Source organism: Manduca sexta, chromosome 18 (genome assembly GCF_014839805.1).
Source record: "Manduca sexta isolate Smith_Timp_Sample1 chromosome 18, JHU_Msex_v1.0, whole genome shotgun sequence".
NCBI classification, from domain to species: Eukaryota; Metazoa; Arthropoda; class Insecta; order Lepidoptera; family Sphingidae; genus Manduca; species Manduca sexta.
The window spans coordinates 11,072,830-11,090,564 of NC_051132.1; the positions used below are offsets into that span (position 1 = coordinate 11,072,830).

The window sequence follows — 17,735 nt, forward strand, 5'->3', positions numbered from 1 at the left end:
CGCTCGGCGACGTCACTGCCTCTGTGAATAGCTAACTATATTTAAATCTGTTGTGTTTACGCGTTGCACTGTATACGGCAGATTAGTTTTACTACTGAGCAGATTATACCATTAAATTGGAAAAAAAAATTAATAGCAGCTTAAGTTTTACGGTGGGTACGGAATTCCAGTCGATATGACCGATTTTTTGACAGTGTACGTTCGGTTTGGGGTAAATTTAGATTCTCAGCCCACTGGATGAAAGCCGGTTGTAAACACAAACCTGAACTAAGTTTTGGTTAGTTCGTATGACTAAGAAAATAACATTGTAGGCGCATTGCACAGTTGCAAAAATGCGCACACAGCGTTCCTGCCCGTCGCTGGCGCGCCCAGTGCTTTGGTACCCGCGGGACATGTGACACGTGTATATTAAAATAATAATTGGTTTTTTCTATCGAACACGCCTTTTCTTTGGGGTCACCACCCCGCTCCTCTATAGGCTTTCAGGCGGTTCTCTGACATACCTAAAACATTAAAGCATAGTTAACTATCGCAACTGATATGTTTTCACACATGAACATGTATACTGTACTCGTATGAGCTACGGTAAAAGTTATAGCTTTGGTATTGGTTTGATAACCGGTTTATCATGTTTTTACCCAAACACCAGGTATAAACCTGGTGTACTGCCGTACTATATTCTTACATCTATCTGTACTAATTTAACGCTGGAGAGTTTCTTTGAACGTGCCAATCTCAGAATCTACTGGTGCGAATTGAAAAATTCCTTTAATGTTGGATGGCCCATTTATCGAGGAAGGCTATAGAGATTCATCAGTCTGCGTATCTGAACGCAATAAACTCAAAAGTTACTCAACGGATTTCAAAGAAATTTAGTAAAGAGATAGTTTGAGATCTTGGGAAGGACATAGGCTACTTTCTGCCCCGGAAAAATATAAAGCGACAATTTTATCCCGGAAAACTATTTCATGTAAGCGAAGTTTCGAGCAAAACCTAGTTTATCATAAGAGTAAGTTGATAAGTAAGTTCAGATATTAGTTGATTATATATCGATCGGGTCTCATAACTTAGCCTCAGAGGACTTGTTATACCTATATTATGTACTAATGCTGGGTTTATCCTAGTTTAATGTTGTATTTGGGTCAAGTTATAGGCGTAGTGTATACCACACTTATTATATTGAAGTGGAAGCTTGATTTCTTGAAGCTATGGATATTATATCTATCCTATCTTGATATTTGGTGTTGTTTTCCTTCTCTGTTCCGGCTTATGTGAATACGTCAAATTTTTCTTCTGAATATTACTATACAGAAGAAAAATTTGAAGACATCTTGACGTTACTGTCAAGAATGTATAATATGTACTACGTACGGATTACGCAACACTTTTATTGTTTGATTTCTTAGGGGATATTTCGACACTCTTTGGTTAATTATTGTTCGTCATATCGTTGTTTAATTATAATATATTATTTTGTCTGCAGACAATAACATGCTAATTAGATATATATTAAACCTTTTTCAGTCTTTCATTTCATATATATACATATAATTATAAAAGAATTTTTATTTTTAAACGCTGTTGGTTTCTTAATCAATAAATATATTATAGACTGTTTTGAAAACGCAAATTAAAATTGAATCCACTCTTATTAGGTTGGACAACAACTAAGCCGTGTAAGTACAATTATACAGGCAGTCGCGGTGTACCATAGGTGATCGCTTTTTCACATCATTACACAATTCGGGAAAAGGTATGCACAGCGCACGAGTACATTTCGCGACGAATTTCAGCAATCTCATTTAATAGGTCGCGTTAGGGTAATATGAAATTCCTTAGGCTGGTGACTTAGTGAAGAAAATTACGAGGTTTTTCATTGTAATTATAGAGATGATCGTTCCAATTTTAACCTGTTAGGTAAAAGGAAACTAAATAAAGATTTTATTTATTACATATTTCGTTTATCTTAACATCTGGATACAGACATTTTATGTTATTTTTCAAATGCAGACTCCTAAGATAAGTATAAAAACTTTAATATTTTATAATCCTCATCATTGATTTTGACTACTACCCCTTTATCAGTGTAAATATTAACATGTAATTAGTATCGTAGTTTACAGTCATTGCCTTTAATATCGCCATACTGTCTGCCATCAACTGACCAATTCAATTCCACTTACGTATAAATAGATTATGACTAACTAATGGAGTTACAACATTATAGTTTTAACTTCATCGATACCTGCCGTATATTGTAAGGACGCAGCAGGGGTAGGGGGTGGCTAGAGTGAGTGGTACCCGCGCCTTACGCTTACAGGGGCCTCGCGTAGTGCAGACCTTTCGAATTCGGTCTTTTGAATTCGAGGCCTTTTTTGTTGCTGCCGCTAGCTGCCTCCCTCTGGAGAATCCGTAGCTAAGGCAATGGTAACGTGTCTCCCTTACTAGTACATATATTATTTAGTGTACAAACGGGACCCTTTATATTCATGTCTCAAGGAGCATCTAAGTTTGTGAAAATACAGAAGCTATGAATTTTAAAACAGTTTTCTCCCAGCAATAATTATTCAAAACTATAATAGCATCTTGGCGATTTATCTATGGTTATATTAAATATAATCTATATTTCAGTCCAATATGGCGAAATGATGATTATTTTATTTAAAAATGTTGATCCCCGCTTCCGCTTATGCTTATGAGATCTAATCCGCCTACGCCTATCCACTGAGGCCAGCCATAACTAAAGTGTCGCGACATTAAAGCCGGCGCGGTGGCTCCCGTATTTATGGGGCATCCGATTCCTTGCTCGAGAACCTACTTCTACGGCATTTGATAGCCTTTTTATGTGTTTGCCAATTTTGTTTTCGATGTCAATAACACGAGTTATTAATATATTTTTTATACCGTTTCGCCAGTCAGCGGTGTGTTCGAACTATTGGTGTTTTTGTTACTGATTTGTTTTCTTCTTTACTCTTTCATAGTAAATTTGTTGGTATAGGATAAACAGTTGGTATAGCTATTGGGATGTTATTTCTGTCTTAGTGTGGAAGGGCTGAAAAGATTAATAAGCATAGGTAATGGTTTACATTTCTGTTCCTGACTTTTGTTTTTTTTTATTGCTTTGAATGACGACGACGAGCTAGGCGTTTGCCTGATGGGAATAAACAGCCGCCTATAAACAGTAGAAACACCATCCAACACCTTGAATTACAAGGTATTGTTTGGTATTCCACTGCGCTCGCAAACCTGAGACATAAGATGTTAAGTCTTATTATGTCCAATAGTTAACTTAAAAACGTTTGATTGGTTCTTCAACTCCTAACTGGGATCAAAGATGTTTCAGTTTTCTGTTAAGTCTTTAATAATTGCCAGTAATATCGACCTTATCGACACTACTACCGTTTACACAAATGTTGCCAAGTGGTTATAATTATTTCCCCTAATAAACTATACAGGATAAGTTTAAAAAATTGTATGTTCCTTTTTATTTTAAACAAATATTACCACCATTAATAAAGTTACGTAACGTATCTCTGATAAAGTAAAACTCAATACAGAAATGTACTGCTTCCTTACGCCTGAACTTAACCAATTAATTTTGAGTTAAGTAAAGTACGCTTGAAAAGGGAAAGACGTTTTTAAGTTAAGTAAATCATACTTGCGTCAAGTTGTCTCGAGAACTCGTTTACCCCTACCCTTGGACGGAGCTTGTTACAAAGTGTTAATATGTACATTAAAAATGTAAAAGAAACTAATGAATATGTATTTTTGTAAATTAAACTTCACGTAGGTTTTTGATACACTGATTCATGTGCTAGATACCTACATAAATTAAATTTTACAGAAAAAGATGTAATATAAACTAATAAATACGTATTATTGTAAATAGAACGTAACTTAGACTTTTTGATACACTAGTCCATGTGCCAGATGACATTTTTAGAGAAATAAAACACTATACCAATAAAAACCTAACAACCGCAAAAAATACTATTGTTGATAGAAAATATAAAGTAAGATGTTTATTGTTGAAAAATATGTACATATAAATAAAGATAGGCGACAATAGCCGTACATACATACAATCTATACCACCAAAGGTAATCAAGTATATATATTAGTAAGGTGTTTGCCGAAATCTTCACCCGCATGAGCGAGCGCCGACCCTGATATTTTCACATCAATAAACAAAAGATAGTTCCGTTTAGTGACATTAATGGATAAACATAACCTCTATATTTATCTCCCTCTGCGTCCAGCATTTCTTTATTTAAAATTCTATTTGAGAGTGCCTGTATCATTTCAACAGCTGCCATCAACTAAGAGCTTGTCAATCAACCGACCTTCCTCACGTTTGTTGTTTTAAACATTGGCATTGAAGAGTGCATGTGATCATCAGCTAAGCTTAGTGCGATCGGGGACCAGGCCTGGAGAATGAACACACTGATAATTTTTTTTTTAATAAGCAACGGGATGCAACATTAGCAGATCGTCTGATAATAAGAAATCAAGTGAAGCACAAATTACAAATACAGCATATGGAATGTTTTACGATTGTTACTCATGAAAGCATTACCCTTTCAGTAAATATCATTGGTACGGGTTATAAAGATTATGATGAAGATGTTTTAAAAGAAAAAGTACGCCCAACAATCAAACGAGTCATCAGACAGCGAGTAATCATTATCAACCACGAACACCTAATAGCAGTGTCGTTTGGTCAAATCAAGATTAAAATGTTCCGAAAGTATACCGCATAAATAATTGTAATGGAGACAAATGGTAAGGGTGAAAGGAAAAGTCGGCAACTGTCTTCGCGCCAATTACACGCTGCCGGAGTCGCGGGCGATATCGAATTTTATTGAAAACCTCCCTATTGTTAGCTTCAACGGGCTTGTAATAGAAAGCTTCATCTCTCGAAAACATTTACGACTATTGACGCAAAGGCTAACGTTACTATGGTTGCGAGTAAGTATATAACATAAAAAATTTAACACCAAACATTTTTTATTCCATAATATCGATATACTATTCTACACTGCGATGGTTCTTTGCAGCATATATGGTTGCTTCTTGATAATTTAAAAGTCTTTTTAACACATTTGAAGCCATGATTTTTTTAACTGTTAAATCATTCCGAGCCCCGTCTCATTTCGTACTTTAAGTTCCAAGAATTTTTAGTATCAATCAGTACTATAAAATACTCTGATTGGCGAAATTACCGTTTAAATAAGACCCGTAGCGACCTCTATCGTACCACTGCATAAAACCTCAACGTCACATAATATATTTGTATATACTCGTACGTAATAAACATACGAACGCCATTTTTTTTTTGAACGCCGTCGGCTACACTTTACGTCTACTCTGGGTCGCGTGGAAACTTTTACATGAACCGGAAGCAAGCATTGTATGAGAAATGTTTTGTTGCCTCAGGCTTGCATAAGGCACAAACCGGAAGATTTACAGTAAAGCCATCTTGCTATTGTGAAGATGAAATGATAAGAATGGAATATTGTCTTAACTTCCTGTTGTTTCGGCGCTTATTTTTGTAAAGCCATTAAATGAGGAAGTTGGCTGTGTGAAAGCATTTATTATGCGCAGGCGATTACTGCTTTTAATTTAAACAATATTATAATAATAATTTATTCTATTATATTTTTTGTATGTTGCGTACATGAATATAATTTTAGGTCCGGAAAACTATAATTGCACGTTGATTATTGTGAGTGTTTTGATACGAGCTAAGGTTTGACCAATAGAATATAGTGCTGTAAGAAAAAAATATGACGTGTTTAAGTAGTAGATGCTATTGATAGATTTGAAAAACCTTTCTGATCTAATTGTACTAATAATTTTTTTTTTTTTATTGTACTAATTTGTGAGATGATGTAATAGCTTACATAATCAATAAATTCAGTTAATTTTATATTTCATTTTGAATTCTGCATCCAAGAGTCCAGGAAGATTTTGATGCAATAATTGCTTATATTAAATAATTGTTTATACTGTTTATTTACATTGTGTTAAACTACTGCATTAGGTTATCCTGTAATAGATGTAAGAGAGGAACATAAATTAATAAAATAAAATAAATATGTTTTTTTTTTGTATACTGAACACTTTATTCTTCCAATATCAAACTTCATTTTCTGTTTGTTTTAACCAAAAAACTATGTCACGTTTGCAAATTACACCCAACCATAAATCAAATTGCTTCTTCGTTTATTAATACTTAATCGGAAATATCCTTTCACGTCAATAAATCACCATTAATGGGATTAATACAATAATGAATTTTGAAGGTTATAATGATTACGGAGTTAGAGCCTTCCCTCGGGAGTCGGTAATGACATTAACTCCGTGTCAGTCACACCGTCACTACTCAATTTAATTGGCATTATTTCGAACCTTATATAGCCTATAATACATAGTATATAATATTATATGCTATGTGTTGCGCGCGTAGCAAATCCTTTTTCGGAATAAAAGTCTCGCTAGATATGTTCTTTTCCAGAGTTAAAGTAGGCTATACATATTATGTTGTATTTTCATGATTTATATGTACCACGTGCATAATCTCATCTAAATCTGTTCATTATTTTCGTTATTTACTTCTAACACACACCTAAAAATTCACGCATCTAGAAATCTATACAAAATATAGCATTTCTAATATCAATAATATGGTCAGACTCAGTACCACCTTTATACCATTACGCTCGGGCAAAATGCAAAGTCAAACATCAATTTATAAAATATAGTGTGCGTTGAAATACGACCTATATTTATTTTAGAAAAGCAAACTCAGATTAATGTGCTATTATCGATGGCGGTCCATTTACGCGGTATATCCGCGCGTAACGGATATCCGACCGGCATATATCCGACAGCTCGTATATTGCAGATATAATCGGATAAAATGGCGTCATTCACATGCCTGATATGAAGATTCGATTTGAAATTTGAAGACGTGGTGTAATGGGTGTCTGAAGTTTCCGGGTTCGATTACAGTTAAGATAATTTGATCCGCGTTTGCAATAATGCCCATTTAGGTTATTGATTTATTGGGTGCCTGAATATGAAGGATAATCTCTGAATACATAATTATAAAATGCCAGTCTTATTTTTTTATGTCTTTAGGGACATCTATCGATTGAAGTTGAAGCATCGATAAAATTAAACATTGAAGACAAAAATAATAACCTAATTAAATCGTTTTGAATGTAAATAAACAAAAGGAATCACGAATCAGGTTGAGCGAGTTGCGTTCAATTCGGAAGTTTTGTACAAAAACATTACAAAATATTTACGCCTTTTGGCAAGCAATATTGACTTTGTTTAGTACGTACAAAGTTTAAATTAGATCGCCCGACTGTCACAAATATTCGGCCAAATATACCAAGTTTAATGGAGGCATTACAAAACAATGTTATTTACACGTGTATTATTTAGGGATATATTTTTATCCGAATATTTATTTGACAACCCCTGGGGAGTGGGAACACAGGTTAAATACCTCTGCAAATATTTTCTTGTTTGGTAGGCCGTTGTAGTTCTGATATCCGCTAGAGATTTCGCTTTGTTGGTATATCTAATTGTTGTGCGTATTTATTGTTTTCAAACAGCTCTTAAAATAACAATACTTTGAGTAATCCTTTTTACGCTTTATTCGTGAATAAAACGAATTTTGTTGAATAAATATTTTCGACTCGTGAAGACTGGAGAGCTTTTACTACAATGACATTATTTTTATTTTTTAATAACTTATTGCATTGTTAGGCTGCTTTAGTATATCCACTATACATTTACTATCTAAGTGCTTATCTAGATAGCCCTTGTGTTTACTGTCTTCCTATTGTGTAGGAAGCTCATCGGAAACCTTACTGACTCTCTTTAGTCGATTTTAAAACGGATAAATATTTGACTGACTATAATCTAATTTTCAAAGTTTCTCAACATACTATCCTCACGAATCTTCTCTTTAATAAAATTATGTTCTAGGTCCACTATGCCATATATTATTCGATGCATTCCCATTCCCATTAATCAAATGTACATGGCGAAGAGGTTGCACTAGTTGCGCCTCTGCCTACCCCAAGGTAAATAAGCATGAAAGTGTTTACTTCGAGGTAAAATTAAATATATTTCTACAATATTTGTTGGCCAGAATAATTGCAGCGAGCCGGTACTTCAGACAGGACATGCCGTGACGCGACGAGAAGGGCCCTCGGATTTTAGCTGGGCCGAGGGTTGCCCCAACAATTGATTGATTTTCTATATTTATAATACGCGATGATCCCTCTTGAACGGTTTTGAATTTGTACTTCAATAACTATGAGGACTTATAAGCATGTAGATTCCTTAATCGTATGCCAAATAAGCCTTATAATGCCAGTAATTAGGTACACAAGTTAACTCTGAAGTCATTAATAAAAATCTAAAGGTATCATAGAGTTTTCGAAACTGGAACACAAATCTGCTTGTATACTGTTGACTGATGGCAAAATAGATAATATACTGAAGTAAAATCTCACATAACAGAGATTTACTAGACACCTTCGAAGTAACTAAGGTTTGTGTAACAGTAAATTTATTCCGTAGAATTAAGAATTGCTTACGATCAGGATGCGTCGTGGTCGATATGTAAATATTTTATTTAATATATGCCTTATTCATACTTATTTATTCATTTAGGAATTCATATACAAATGTATACAATCGGACTTAATGCCATAGGCATTCTCTACCAGCCAACCTTAGGGTGGTGCAGAGATAATCATTGTAGGTGCATGAAAGAAAGCTTGAAAATTTAAAAGTTCAAATAATAAATATATATTACACATATTAATATATAAATACATAAAATAAATATTATTATACATACACTTATGTTATACAACTCTGTCGCTCTGTTACACTTTTACTGTTTAACAACTGAACTTATTTCGATTATAGACTCTGGGCTGAACATAGGCTCCTTTTTATCTTTAATATGTAGCGGGACATTAATTCCGAAGAACCTAATAAAAAAGCTTATAAAATTAATTAATATTTTCATAATTAATAATATTTTCTATATTGGACTTATATTTTATAATTATTTCTTTAATTATGGTTAATGTTATTGTATCTCACGTAGGTACTATTTTGCAAGTACTGCTCCTTAAAGCTGCATTGTTCTGTCACGGGTCGTTTATTTTTATCTTGCAGAGCTTGTTACCGCACTCAGCGTTGTTTCGACACCAATTAGCACCATTCTACTCTTAGAAACACTATGCATGAAAATACTTCTCAAAACAAAAGGCCTCTAATTCTACCACAAACCAAAAACATTGGTTGGTGCCAGTCGCGAAGCGTCTCTACAACGCGATTCCTATCGGCTTCCCCTTTAGGTTTATTTACGTTTGTCTTAGTTTTTGCTTTGTGTTAAATTTGCCGCGATATGTTAATTAAGGCAATTTTTTTGTCTCGGGTTGCCTTTTATAAAATTTCACTCTTCGCCATTGGTTGGTGCTTAAGACATATACAATTCATCTGTATTCAATATAGCTGTTGCCAGTCACTCCGCTTGCGAGAAAACGTTTATCCGGGATACAAGTTTCGCTTTATATTTTCCCGGGATAAAAAGCCTATTAGCACTCAGGAGGTAGCTTTGCATTAGTGAAAAAAAAAATCAAAATAGATTCAGTAGTTCTAGGGTTGATTTCCGGCATGATTGTTTCCAATGGCAGGAGATAGCCATCCGTTACTATTTGATAAATTAACTAGAGGACGTCGCGCTTACCGTCAGGTGCAGTGCGGTCACTTTGTCGTGTCATAATAAAAAAAGGAAAAAAAAGAACTAAACAGCCTCGTGCCTACCCTACGATGTCGGTATAATCACATTTAGCCGCGGCCGCCACGCGCCACGCAGTTAGGCTGTTATATTGGTTTTATTAGATAAAAGCCATTTCGACGGAGATTTGGTCGGTTACAGTGGAAGGTTCCGGGTTGGTTGGGGTCGACTTGAATACCGAATGGCATTTTATTGTAATTTAGTATTGCGTGGTCCTTTTGCTTATTTATGTACAATAACTAGGTGTCACTCGCGGCTTCGCTTGTGTGAAAAGTCATTCCCGTTACAAAAGTCCATAAAACACTGAACAATATGAGCGCCATCATCATCATCATCAACCCTGTATTATATACTGTCCCACTGCTGTGCTGCGGCACGGGCCTCCTCCACTACTGAGAGGCCTTAGTCCACCACGCTGGCCTAATGTGGATTGGTAGACTTCACATACCCTCAAAATTCCTATAGAGAACTTCTCAGGTATACAGGTTTCCCCACGATGATGACATGAGCGCCAAGTAGGCAGAAAATATGTAGTGCACATGTGTGTGCGCAATACACAGATGCACTTTCTGTTCCTTCACTGTCATAGTCCGGTGAGACGGCAAACGGTCATGACTACAGGGAGATGAGACGCAGGACAAATTACTGAGGAAGGACGCAGAACTGAGTAATTTTTAAGATGAAAAAATCCAGTCATGTTTTTTGGCACGATCCGGGATTCGAACCCAGGACCTCAGCGCAGTAGTACTTATATCGCATACGCATTACAACTACGCCACCGAGGCAAGCAAAATGATAGCATGTATTATAGCGGTGTTAGTTTCAGCTAATAGTTGCAATTTGACCCAATGAAATACAATGAAATTGTGGATAACTTGATCTTAGAGTAAATAATCGCGAACATTTTAGGGTACGAAGGAGAATTTAATCTCTGTATACTCTGTGTAACCTCTTCTCTAAATTAAAATGGAGTCAGATTAGTTTTTTTTATCTTAAAAATACTAATAACTTTCGTGTTATTTTAATAGCTGGAAAAATTCTTTACAGAAACGCTGAGCGAAAACTTTCTTCCATCAATTTTAAAATTATGGACTCAACTTATCCCAGTATAACTTGTTTTTGAAACATTGGCTGATTAAATTGCGCAGTTAGTTTTTACGCATGTAATCATTTTTATTAATAAAATTAAATAAGTTTTATCTCTTTAAATAGGAATGTTACTTACTTTTCTTTGCAAACCAAGACTAGGTATCACTCTCGGTTCTGCCCGCGTATAAAACCTTTTGAAATAAAAAGTCTCGCCGTTTACGGTGATCTAGCATGCCATACTTCATCCAATACACTTCAGCGGTTTCTTAATTAACTTTTAAGCAAATTTAATCATTTCTCGTCAGTCGAAACGTTGGGCAATTTACTAACCATCAAATACAGTAGACACTAGAGGCTGTTCACCGAGGCCGTATAAGAATAGTATTCATTAAATGAATCCGTCCTAGCCGAATTCCGACCAATAATCGTCACAATTGTTCCCTTATTTACAGTATTAGTAAATTTGTTATTATTATTTTATTACTTTGAATGATGAAACGAGCTTGCCGTTCGCCTGATGGTAAGCGATACGCCCATAAACAGTAGAAACACCATCTAACACCTTGAATTACAGAGTATGGTTTGGTATTTCACTACGCTTGTCATGCTGAGACATGAGGTGTTAAGTCTTATTATGTCCAGTAGTTACACTGGCTACAATGTCCTTCAAACCGGAACACAACAGTAACTACACACTGCTGCTTGGTGGAAAGAATAGACATTGTGGTAGGTACCAACCTACCCAGGCGGATTCACGAAATGAAATATTTTCCAAACATTTTAAGGTTATAAATATGTCTAATAGTATCTACTGACGTACAGATTGTCGAGTCGTGATCGATGCTTCTTACAGCAGATAAAGCTTTTACGCTGACAATGACGTAACGGTTCAAAGGTTGATATTGTCTCTCGAGAAATAAAGTCGAAAATTCAGCTGTTTATGGGCCAACGATCTCGGAATAACAAACATAGATGGAGCGTACAGTCAACAAAAATGACTGAATAAAATCAAATTTTCAAAACGCTTATACACATTAACTTCGACCGCAATATACTTTTTTCTTTATCTAAAATAAGTACCCTTTGAAATTTATTTTAGTGAAAAAAATATCGTTGATAGGCACACAAAAGTCTAAAGGCGATTTAAAATATTCATTTTGTTCAACTACTTTTGTGGCCGACTGTACGAGACGTAATCTGTAGGACAATTTCATCTTTCATCAGTCAATACTCTATCTACTGACTGACTGACTTGGTGGCGTAGTTGTACTGCATGTGGGGAACGACAGCGCTCTGAGGCCCTGGTTTTGAATTCCGGGTCGGGCAAAGTGATTTGGGATTTTCTGCTCAGTATCAGCCGGAATTTGTGCCCGATATGGCGATAGGCTCGCCCCCTATTACATCATGGGACGAAACACACTTGGCGAAAAGTGAGTGCCCTAATTGCGCCTTTGCGTACCCCTTCGGAGACAAATGCGTGATGTAGTGTATGTGATACTCTATCCGGAGCCACTACGCTTACCATCAGGTGCAGTTAATTGAGTTTTCCGTGGAAAAAAAATGTTACGGTATTTAAGGAAAGATCACCCTCGATTTCTAATCGTAATTTTAAATATTATTTATGATCTATTTGTATTTATAACTATATGCCTATTAATAAATAAAATAGTATAAAATGAACTGAATTTAGTTTAATAACTAATCCGCATTACAAATACTGTCTACATAATTTTCGTTTACATTTTACCAGTAACTTTAACATACTATAAAAATGTACATAAAATGTTGTTTTATATGACACGCAAACCCATAAACTTTACAACTTTATTATATTGAATAAGTATGTTTATAATTTTCTTCCCTTTTTACATACGTAACCTTATAGATACTATACTATTAGATAGAAAATGTTTGTACATTTCGTAAACATATTTGTATTTATCGTATTATTTATATAAATATTGTTGTGTTTATATAGCGCTCGATAGCCTAATTGGTTGTGGAACAGACTGCCGAGACGAATGTTCGCAGATTCAAATCACAAGGGCACACACTTCTGACTATTCTAAAAAAAATATGTGTGTATTCTTTGTGAATTATCGCTTGCTTTAATGGTGAAGGAAAACATCGTGAGGAAACTTGCATAACAGAAAAAATCTTTATTAGGAAATTTCGAGGGTGTGTGAACTCTACCAATCCGCACTAGGCCAGCTTGATGGACTAAGACCTAATCCCTCTCAGTAGTAGAGGAGGCCCGTACTCAACAGTGGGACAGTATATGTATTATATTATATAATATACCGCTAGTTACCTTTAATAAACCTATCTTATTATATTGTCACCCTAAGGATGACTGGGACAGACCGCCTACGGCATTTAGTATGCGCAGTACAGTATGTAATTATTGTACATAATAAATACTTATGGATATTGATATTTTGTTCGCAGGCGGCCATGCCGAACACGGTGGGCAGCGCGTTCCAGTGGGACAAGCTCTCGCCGGCCGAGTTCCAGCAGCTGCAGGAGTTGGCCTCATGTGAGTATACTATTAGAGACTAACAGCTCGTGTGATAGGACCCTTTCTTTTAATTTTAACCGTTATGCTTTATAACTAGCTTATCTAGTTGTAAACGTCCCTATCCTTGAGGTTAAAACGCCTCCTTAGATCATGATTTTGTCTCCCGCATTGCTATGGAGGGAAGTGGACAATTAATATTTCCAACTCTTCCCTATCTTTCTATTTAATTAATTTCGTTGCGGGATGACATATTAGTTTTCCCTGAGACTCGCCGAGCTTCACTGCTCGGTGTCATAAAATGCGTGCCACTGCTGATCCTGGCTTACAGGAGTTGTAGTGGCGGGTGTAAGTGCGGGAAAGTTTTTTCATACTAAAAGTGCGCCAATCACTATACTGTACCTGATGGTTAGTAGAATAGCGTCCAATGGAGTACTGATTGACGAGAAATGATCAACTCGCCAATCGATACAATTGGCTGCTTGACAGGTAATACAAGAAAATATGAAACGTATTGTTTATCGTGGCTTATACGCAAACATAATTATATTGTATTTTTTTTACATTCATATAAATAGTAAATATTTTATTTTTGAACAATAAAATTGTGATTTTTTATCAGTTTATTACAAGAACTGGGACGCGAGGGCCGTGGATGAAACGTGATTGACGACATATTTTTTATTTTATCTAAAAATTTCGTCTGATTATAATCACAGTATCTTTTGTTTTGATATAAACAGACCCGTATAAGACATAAATACGTTTGCCTTTATGACAGGATTTAAACCTTATGTTCGGCTTGTATGTAGTTGTTATCCAGCAGATGCTGATATCTCATCAGCTATATTTATTTTGTGTAGTTCCTTAAATTATATATTATATTTGGTCTTTAACACTACTCACTACGTTTCGCAAGACATTCTGACAACTTTTTTTACTTTCCCCAAACAGCTACCAAGTCTATAAAGTATCCAGCGCGCTTTAGCTGCGTTCGAAGCGACTTGTCCGTTAACACGTCACGAGCATAAGTTCCAGAAGCAGTTATCAATAATGAGCCTCAACTCCTGACTTTCAAACTTACACATTATTTTATCAATAACTATTAACGCTGGTTAGTCCATAACGCGAAACGTAAACGAATCATTTTAGTTTTAATAACACTGAAAGCTATAGTTTTAACGTAATTGCATGAAGCAATTACTTAGACGCGGGGAACGGCCTGGCCCATATGTATTAGAAAATTAAATTGTACCTATGCCATGATCGGCGGTAAACGATCGGGTAGGTCTGTATGTTTCAAGTTATAGTCAACATTTAGTAGGGGGGGGGATACGTATCAAATAGCGGACCCCCCACCCTCAAACTATGCGAACAACATATAAATTAGCATTATACAAACTGTAACATTATATAACACTGGTGGTAGGTCTCATATATGAAAGTCCGCCTGGTTTGACCCCCGGGATGGACGGCATTGTGTTGTTGGCCTCACACTGGCGTAGACGCCGAGGGCGTCCTTCGGTGCGCGGGGGCTTCTGAGCCCCCCCCCCCCCATAGCAGACGGGCCGCAAGGCGGCACCGCGCAGGGGCGGCTGCGGTCGCAGACTAGACACTTCAACGTCAGAGGAAGCCCGCAGCCGTCCCTAATGTGCCGAAGAGGGCCACCGCGGAGTTTTAGCTGGTAGGCCGTGCGTAGGTTAAGTTGTACATAGGGTTAGGGACTCGGCCCGGCGGTCGCCAGAAGGTCACCATCAAATCCGGGCGGCTCAACGTCGGGCCGTAAGGCACGGTTACCCCAGCATAACCGCTCAGTCACCCCCTACGAGGGCTGGGCGGTAGTAATAAGGCACTTTCTCCGCGAAAATAAAAAAAAAAAGGTACTACCGCAATTTCTATTTGTGCCGCGAAGCAGCACTGTGTAGCCACTGTTACGTTCCGGTTTGAAGGACATTGTAGGCAGTGTAACTACTGGACATAATGAGACTTAACATCTCACGTCTCAGGATGACGAGCGCAGTGGAATACCAAACAATACTTTGTATTTCAAGGTGTTTCTTCTGTTTATGGGCGGTCGTATCGCTTAGCCTCTGGCGAACGGCAAACTCGTTTCGTCATTCACAGCAATAAAAATAAAATAAGTATAGAAACATTCGGGAAAAAATAAAGTCAACATTTAGTTACAAGTTTGGTGTAAGTGGACTTTCCATAAGATATTTCATATTGTTAGCACGATTGCAATGTGTTGTTAGAGGTGCATATTTAAAGAAATGGATTGTTATTAATCTACACCCAATTCTCTTTTATATATTCCTTACCTATGAGATTCCCTCGGTGACGTAGTTGTACTGCATGCGCGGTACATCAGCGCTCAGGTCCTCAGTTCGAATCCCGGGTCGGGCAAAGTAATATTTGGGTTTTCTGCTTAGTATCAGCTCGGAGTTTGGAATTTGTCCAATATGCCGAAAGCCTCGCCCCGTATCATATCATGGGACGGAACACACCTAGCGAATAATTGGTGGCCTGGTTGCATTCCTGCATACCCCTTCAGGGATTTATGTGTAGTCCCCTTTGGGACCTACATATAGGCAGCCATAAATATAGCTAAACGAATTCGATAATTTCAAACGCTTCTACTCATTAACTTCTATCGATATGTTGTTTTTCCTTTATCTATATTGAAGTAAACCATTTAAAGTTTATTTAAGTGGCGAAAAAAATGACTGTTGATACTAACGTAAACTTTAAAAACTATTCGAAATTTTTAATTTCTTCAGTTATTTTTGTAGCTACGTATACGATATTTTTTTTTTTCAAATGAACTAAGCTAAGTGCATTTTCGATAAGTTAGCTGTCTCCATGATTTCAGTTCGCTTTTACCCAAACAGTTCCCAAGACTATCGCATTTACAGAGCGTTTGAATATCCGTATTTTAAAACGACACGTGCATAGGTTCTTAAAGCCGTCAGTACATCAATAATTCTTGGTATATAGGTGACCTATTAGTTTGAGGTTAAACAAAGGTTTGCATGTTAAATTTGACACCCAACGAAGTTAGCGGCCAAAACTATTTTAACTGTATTTTTTTTAAACCTGAATCAAAGCGACACGGTAGAATTTCAGTTACTGGAGACGAAAGTTCTTTTGAAAGGATTAGACTTTAAATTCGTCATTCTAAATTTATGATGTATATTTTATATACGTGAACAAAAAACTTCGTATCTTATAAAAACACATTGCGCGCATGGAGGAGTCAGAGATTTGGCAGAACTAAAGTTCATACAGAGGAGTGCCGGAAAATAAAATTTTATGCATATGAGTTACAAATATATTAAGTTTGACGGTCGAATTTCGACCACCGGATAACCACTATTAATTTTGCGACTTTTATATCTTGGGCTATTTACTATCTAGTGCAATGTAGTCAACATTCATAAAAAAAAATTAAAACATTTAATAACCCATGCCACAAAAAATCATCAAAAAAAATATATAATGAGACGTGTTTGCTTATCCTGTAATTTTATTATAAGTAATTAGTAATATTTTGAAATACAGATACTTTTAACTTGTAACACCCTCTTTTCCCATCAGGGGTTATAAATATGGGAAGTCACAAACATATTTCTTGTTACAGATTCCACGAAGAAACTCCAGGACGTGCTCGGCGAGTTTTGCGAAGTTAAAAAGCAGAGTCCAGATGGCGTGAGTACACATCTTCCACAAAAAACAGATTTCTAATTATATATCTTCTATTATATAATATGAAAATTCGCAATATGTGTTTATTAGCCAATTACGTACCTATAAACTAAAAGATTTGAATGCATATGCTCACAAATAGACCACGTGTTAGAATAACACTAAGTCGTGCCCGCAGCAAACATATCGACATAAGATATCATTTTCTGCGTGAAAAGTTTTCTAAAAGGAAATAAAAATTATGTACGTGGATACCGAAAAAATGGTGGCTGACATACTTACTAAACCTACAACACGCATTAAATTCCAAGAATGTTCGAGAAATAGGACTACGTTTTGGGGAGGATGTTAGATCATAAATTAGTCGAATTATATGTAATGTCACAATTATAAAAAAATAAATGTCACTCTCTGGTCTGTTATGTCTTGTATTGGTCTTTTCGTAATGTCAGAAAATTTTACTTTTCTTATATTTTGAAGACGAGTTGCACGCACTTCAGCTATAAGAATCGCGAACTAAAGCTATTATTCTATAAAATCAAATGTAGGTACTTAAACAGTTTACGACGGCTCCCACTTGAGACTATCTTC

At 36.1% G+C, this 17,735-nt stretch overlaps 1 protein-coding gene across 1 annotated transcript in view; it reads left to right on the forward strand.

Moving 5' to 3' along the window:
* LOC115441588 (diacylglycerol kinase 1) overlaps nt 1-17,735 on the forward strand; it is a 75,141-nt gene that overhangs the window by 25,795 nt on the left and 31,611 nt on the right. Inside the window, exons 2-3 of the mRNA XM_030166435.2 lie at nt 13,376-13,463; nt 17,080-17,147. Coding sequence (XP_030022295.1) covers nt 13,382-13,463; nt 17,080-17,147 — 150 coding nt within the window. The 5' untranslated portion in view covers nt 13,376-13,381. The remainder of the gene's footprint in view (nt 1-13,375; nt 13,464-17,079; nt 17,148-17,735) is intronic.